This window comes from Buceros rhinoceros, unplaced genomic scaffold (assembly GCF_000710305.1).
Source record: "Buceros rhinoceros silvestris isolate BGI_N320 unplaced genomic scaffold, ASM71030v1 scaffold21125, whole genome shotgun sequence".
In the NCBI taxonomy this organism is placed as follows: domain Eukaryota; kingdom Metazoa; phylum Chordata; class Aves; order Bucerotiformes; family Bucerotidae; genus Buceros; species Buceros rhinoceros.
The window spans coordinates 1-1,900 of record NW_010413655.1 but is presented as its reverse complement, the minus strand read 5'-3'; the positions used below and the strand labels follow the sequence as shown (position 1 = coordinate 1,900).

The 1,900-nt window shown below is 59.8% G+C and overlaps 1 protein-coding gene across 1 annotated transcript in view; it reads left to right on the top strand.

Moving 5' to 3' along the window:
- LOC104494060 (kallikrein-14-like) overlaps positions 1-1,138 on the top strand; it is a gene marked incomplete at both ends in the record, with an annotated part of 1,561 nt that extends 423 nt beyond the window's left edge. Inside the window, one exon of the mRNA XM_010136846.1 lies at positions 885-1,138. Within this exon, the coding sequence (XP_010135148.1) occupies positions 885-1,138 (254 nt within the window). The remainder of the gene's footprint in view (positions 1-884) is intronic.
- Positions 1,139-1,900: the final 762 nt, after the last annotated feature.

The window sequence follows — 1,900 nt, the reverse complement described above, 5'->3', positions numbered from 1 at the left end:
AACTGGTGGGGCGTTGGGTGGATGGGAGGGGGAGAAGGTCCGTGGTTGAGGTGGTTCTAGATCAGGTTCTCCAGCACCCCATGGGCTTCTGGGAGGCGTCGACCAGTTGGGACTGGGCAGAGGGGAAGCCACCAGTATGGCCCAGTGTGACCATTCCAGGTGGATTCTCAGTGCCACCATCCCATTGGCTTCCCAGTATGACCATCCTGTCGGGTTGGGCACCACTAGTTGGGCTCCCAGTATGGTCATCTAACTGGGTTGGATCACCTCAGCCGCCCAACCGGGCTCCCAGTATGACCATCTAACTGGGTTGGCCACCATGACCACCCAGCTGGGCTCCCAGTATGACCATCTAACTGGGTTGGCCACCATGACCACCCAGCTGGGCTCCCAGTATGACCATCTAACTGGGTTGGCCACCACGACCACCCAGCTGGGCTCCCAGTATGACCATCTAACTGGGTTGGCCACCACGACCACCCAGCTGGGCTCCCAGTATGACCATCTAACTGGGTTGGCCACCATGACCACCCAGCTGGGCTCCCAGTATGACCATCTAACTGGGTTGGCCACCAAGACCATCCAGGTGGGCTCCCAGAATGACCACACCATTGGTGGAGGGGCCAAACCAGTTTGAGGAGTCCATGGCACTGGTGGGACTGGCCTGGGCCCCTGGGAGGACCGTGGTGGCCACCGTCCTCACGCCGTGAAGGTTCCTTGAGGTGGAAACGACGACGTTCCTCTGGGCTGGGGGTGGCCTGAGCTTCTCCTGACGTCTCGGGGAGGTTCCACCACGCCGCCATCGGTGGTTCCACGGCCCAACTGCCACCGCGTGGAGCTTCTCCGGCCACCGGAGAACGTCACCCGTGGTCCTTCTTCTCCAGCCCCATCCCCATCCGCATGGGTGACCACAGCTTGAGGACCAAGGAGGGGACGGAGCAGTGCATCACCTCGGCCAAGGCCTTCATCCACCCCAGCTACAACCCCACCAGCCACGACGGGGACATCATGCTCCTGAAGCTCCAGAAACCCGCCCGCTTGACCCACCACGTCCAGCCGGTGGCCCTGCCCAGGAGGTGTCCGCCCCCCAACACCGAGTGCGTCGTCTCGGGGTGGGGCAGCACCAGCAGCCCCGAAGGTAGGTGGAACCGTCTCCGCAGGACACCTGGGGTGGGCTTGGGGACGTCTCGGCGGCTTGGGGACATCTTAGCACCTTCTGGATACCTTGGGGGTATCTCAGCATCTTGGGGACATCTCACTGGGGACATCTCAGCGTCTTGGGGACATCTCAGCACCTTGGGGACATCTCATTGAGGTCATCTCATGGTCTTAGGGACATCTCAAGGTCTTGCAGACATCTCAGTGTCTTGGGGACATCTTAGTGTCTTGGGGACATCTTAGCATCTTGGGACATCTCAATGTCTTGGAGACATCTCAGCATCTTGTCTTGGGGACAACTCAGCATCTTGGGGACATCCCATTGGGGACAACTCAATGTTTTGGGGACATTTTGGTGTCTTGTCTTGGGGACAACTCACCATCTTGGGGCCATCTCAGTGTCTTGAGGACACCTCAGCACCTTGGAGACATTTCACTGGGGACAGCTCAATGTTTTGGGGACATCTCAAGGCCTTGGAGAGATCTTGGCATCTTGGGGACACCTCAGTGTCTGGGGAACATCTCAGTGATTGGGGACATCTCAGCATCTTGGGGCCTTCTCAGCATCTTGAGAACATCTCAGGGTCTCGGGGCCACCTCAGCATCTTGGGGCCATCTCCCCCGGGGCTCCTCCTGTGTCCACCCGTGGTCCACGAGGTGGCAGTGGAGACCTCCCTTCTCCACCAGCTCCACTCTCCACCACCAGCTCCACCCAAACCCCTCCGAGATGCCCCTTCCTCCC